This window comes from Chiloscyllium plagiosum, chromosome 27 (assembly GCF_004010195.1).
Source record: "Chiloscyllium plagiosum isolate BGI_BamShark_2017 chromosome 27, ASM401019v2, whole genome shotgun sequence".
Taxonomy (NCBI): domain Eukaryota; kingdom Metazoa; phylum Chordata; class Chondrichthyes; order Orectolobiformes; family Hemiscylliidae; genus Chiloscyllium; species Chiloscyllium plagiosum.
The window spans coordinates 8,528,745-8,532,504 of NC_057736.1; the positions used below are offsets into that span (position 1 = coordinate 8,528,745).

General features: G+C 41.0%; 1 protein-coding gene across 1 annotated transcript in view; it reads right to left on the reverse strand.

Moving 5' to 3' along the window:
- mecr (mitochondrial trans-2-enoyl-CoA reductase) overlaps positions 1–3,760 on the reverse strand; it is a 72,258-nt gene that overhangs the window by 41,634 nt on the left and 26,864 nt on the right. The window contains exon 4 of the mRNA XM_043717333.1: positions 1,191–1,334. Within this exon, the coding sequence (XP_043573268.1) occupies positions 1,191–1,334 (144 nt within the window). The remainder of the gene's footprint in view (positions 1–1,190; positions 1,335–3,760) is intronic.

A 3,760-nucleotide genomic window follows, 5' to 3' on the forward strand; every position in this document is an offset into this window, starting at 1 on the left:
GCCTATCACCCTCACCTTAACCTCCTTCCACCTATCGTACTCCCAACGCCCCTCCCCCAAGTCCCTCCTCCCTACCTTTTATCTTAGCCTGCTTGGCACACCCTCCTCATTCCTGAAGAAGGGCTTATGCTACCCTCCTCATTCCTGAAGAAGGGCTTATGCCACCAAGACAGAACCCCACTGGTCCTCACCTACCACCCCACCAACCTCCAGATACATCGTATCATCCTTCGTCAATTCCGCCACCTCCAAACACACCCCACCGCCCAAGATATATTTCCCTCCCCTCCCCTATCAGCGTTCCTGCTCCTTTGATGCTGCCTGACCTGCTGCGCTTTTCCAGCAACACATTTTTAAGCTCTGATCTCCAGCATCTGCAGTCCTCACTTTCTCCTAGAATTCACACAATTAATAGTAGGGCCCTGGGGAGTGCTGCTGAAGAGGGGACCTAGGGGTGCATGTTCATAGTTCCTTGAAAGTGGTATCGCAGATCGACGGGGTGGTGAAGGCAGCATGGGCATGCTTGTCTTTATTGGTTAAAATATTGAGCTTTGGAGCTGTGTTATCATGCTGCAGCTGTACAACATTGTTGAGGCGGCTTTTAGAATACTGCACACAATTCTGAGTAGCCCTGCTATAGACAGGATGTTGTTAAACTGGAAAGGATACAGAAGAAATTTACGAGGATGTTGAAGGGATTGGAGGGTCTGAGTTATAAAGAGAAGCTGTACAGGATGGGACTTGTTTTTATGGAGCATTGGAAGCAGAGTGGTGACCTTATAGAGTCACAAGGGGAATAGATAAGGTGAATAGCCAAGGTCTTTTTCCAAAGGTAGGGGAGTCCAGAACTAGCGAGTATAGGTTGAAGGTGAAAGGGGAAAGATTTAAAAGTGACCTGCAGGGCAACTTTTTCATGTATGGAATGAACTGGCAGAGGAACCAGTGGAGGTGGGTACAATTACAACATTTGAAAGACATTTGAATAGGTGCAAGTTTAGGGAAGGTTTAAAGGGATATGGGTCAAACGTAGAGAAAGAGGACTACTTCAGGTTAGGATAACCAGTCAGCATGGATGAGTTGGACAAAAGGGTCTGGATCTATGCTATATGACTATCTACATGCTGGAATTGCAAAATTAAGTTCAATTCTCAAAATATATTGATTATTTTGAATTGAATAGGAATACATACCAGGCTTCAATGTCGCAAAGTCATACAACATTCTATAGGCAGTACATGTGTTGACACCCAAGGTAGCAGCACACAGAAGGGGCAGGTTATTTGGAACTTTACTAAAACGATTCATATTGTCCACTGTTTCTGTTCTCCAGGTTCCTGTAAAAAATTACACTTTGAAGTAGAAAGTCTAAAATTCAATTGCCCAAGTTTCAAAATGAATTGATAATTTAAGTAATGAATACACATCCAACAGTTCACTACATATTCATCGATGTCTTTAGTACGTAAAAATGTTTAGTAAATTATTGAAATAAAACTACAGGATATACATTTCTTAAAACAGCATTTATGTGGTTAAGTATATTAAAAAGACTGCTCATTGCTATTTAGAACAAAATATTTGTTTATACATAGTATACTAAGATAGATTGTTCCATTAGTCAATTTATTTTAAAAGGGAGCTAGACAAGCACATGAGGGTGAAATAAATAGTTAACTTAGAAAAGGTCTCTTACTTACCAATAAAAATAAAGCACAACTGAAAGCAACCACAGAAAGAGGGAGCAATGTAAAAAGGTGGTGGTGGTGGTGGCAAAGTGGAATTGTCACAGGATGAGTAATCCAGAGATCTAATTCCTTTGGGTATAGGAGTTTGAAATTCACCATAACAGATAGTGGAATTTCAATCAATGAAAATTTGAAATTAAAAGCTACACTAATGATGGAACTACTGTTGATGATTGTGAAAACCTGTTTGCACCACTAATAGTCTGGCCTACAAGAGACTCCAAATCTACAGCAATGTGGTTGACTCTTAAATGCCCTATGGAACGGTCCTAGCAAACCAGTCAGTTCAAGTGGCAATCAGGGATGGGCAATAAATGACAATCCACATCCCAAATTTAAAAAAAAACAGGCTTTCTTCAGGTTTAAAGTGAGCTTTCAATCAGAGAACAGAGAAGCCACTCCACAGCTGGTAGAGATCTGATCAGTTTTTTTCTATATCTTGTTACAGCTGTTTGGTTATCACAGAATCAGGTTGGCACTGTGGGTGTGAATATTACTTGCCACAAGTTAGTCCAAGCCTGGAAGTTGCAAGGTCTTGCTTCATTTTAGCATAGAATGCTTCAGTACGTGAAGAGTCACAAATTAGGTGACCATTCAATGTCACTATTGGTAATCATCAGTGAAGATTCCAGCGTCTGAATTTAATCAGACAGAAAGTCGCTAACGAAGCAGCTGCAGATTGGTGGGCCTAGGTCATGACCCTGAGGAATTCCTGCAGTGATACCAGTGACTGAGATGATTGACCTCCAACAACCACAACAGTCTTTCTTTGGGCTCGGTATGACTTCAATCAGTGGACCAATTTCCCCAATTCCGACTGAGTTCAGGTTTGCTATGATGTCTTTATATTATGCACAGTCAAATTCTGCCTTTTTGTTAAGGGCTATCACTCTTACTTCACTTCTGGAGGTCAGCTCTTTTGTCCAAGGCATTAGTGAGATCAAGAGCTGAGTAGCTCTGGCAGAACTCAAAATGATCATAGGTAAGAAGGTTATGGCTGAGAAAGCCCTGCTGGATTGCACTATCCGCGATTTCTTCCATTATTATGGTAACCATCAAAAGAGCTTTTCATTTCATGTTATTTTGTTAAACAAAATGAAATTCCACCAGCTGCATTGGGGACATGCAAGTTCAAGCGGTTGTAATGCAAACATGCAAAAACATAAGAACAAATAAAGAGATTATGTTGCTGGCAAGGGTTCAAATACAGTTACAAAACAAGGGTCCAAAAAGATGATTCAACATTAAGTACTTTCTAAAAAAAATCATGAGAAATGAGGTAACTATTTACAAAGTACACAGGCATCTGCAACACAAGAGTAGGGGGCAAATTTTTAAATGAGAGGAGAGAGATTTAAAAAAAAGACTCGAGGGGCATTTTTTTGTTTAAAAACTTGTGGATTGTGTATGAAATGAATTCCCTGAGGAAATGGTGTGTGAGGGCACATTTACAACATTTAAACTACACTTAGATAACTACATGAATAGGAAAGGTTTGGAGGAATATGGACCAGGTGCAGGTAGATGGGACTAGTTTAGCTTGGGATTATGTTCAGTATGGATGGAAGAGTCTATTTCTGTGCTGTACAATTAGTCCAGAGCATTAGTCCAGGAACATTACGTGTATGCCACTGCAATATTCACAGATACAAGAACACAAACTTTAAAAGGTTCTCAATGCATTAAGGTGGAAACTGGAGCTGGTGACAGAAGAAACACTATTAGTGGATAGTTGCCGTGGAAACTGATTCAGTGACGCGAAAAGTGGGTCAAAGTATGCCTTGTTCAGGGAGATAGGGGCATTATAAATAGAGTCATAGAGATGTACAGCATGGAAACAGACCCTTCGATCCAACCCGACCAGATATCCCAATCCAATCTAGTCCCACCTGCCAGCACCCGGCCCATATCCCTCCAAACTCTTCCTATTCATATACCCATCCAAATGCCTCTTAAATGTTGCAATTGTACCAGCCTCCACCACATCCTCTGGCAGCTCATTCCACACACGTACC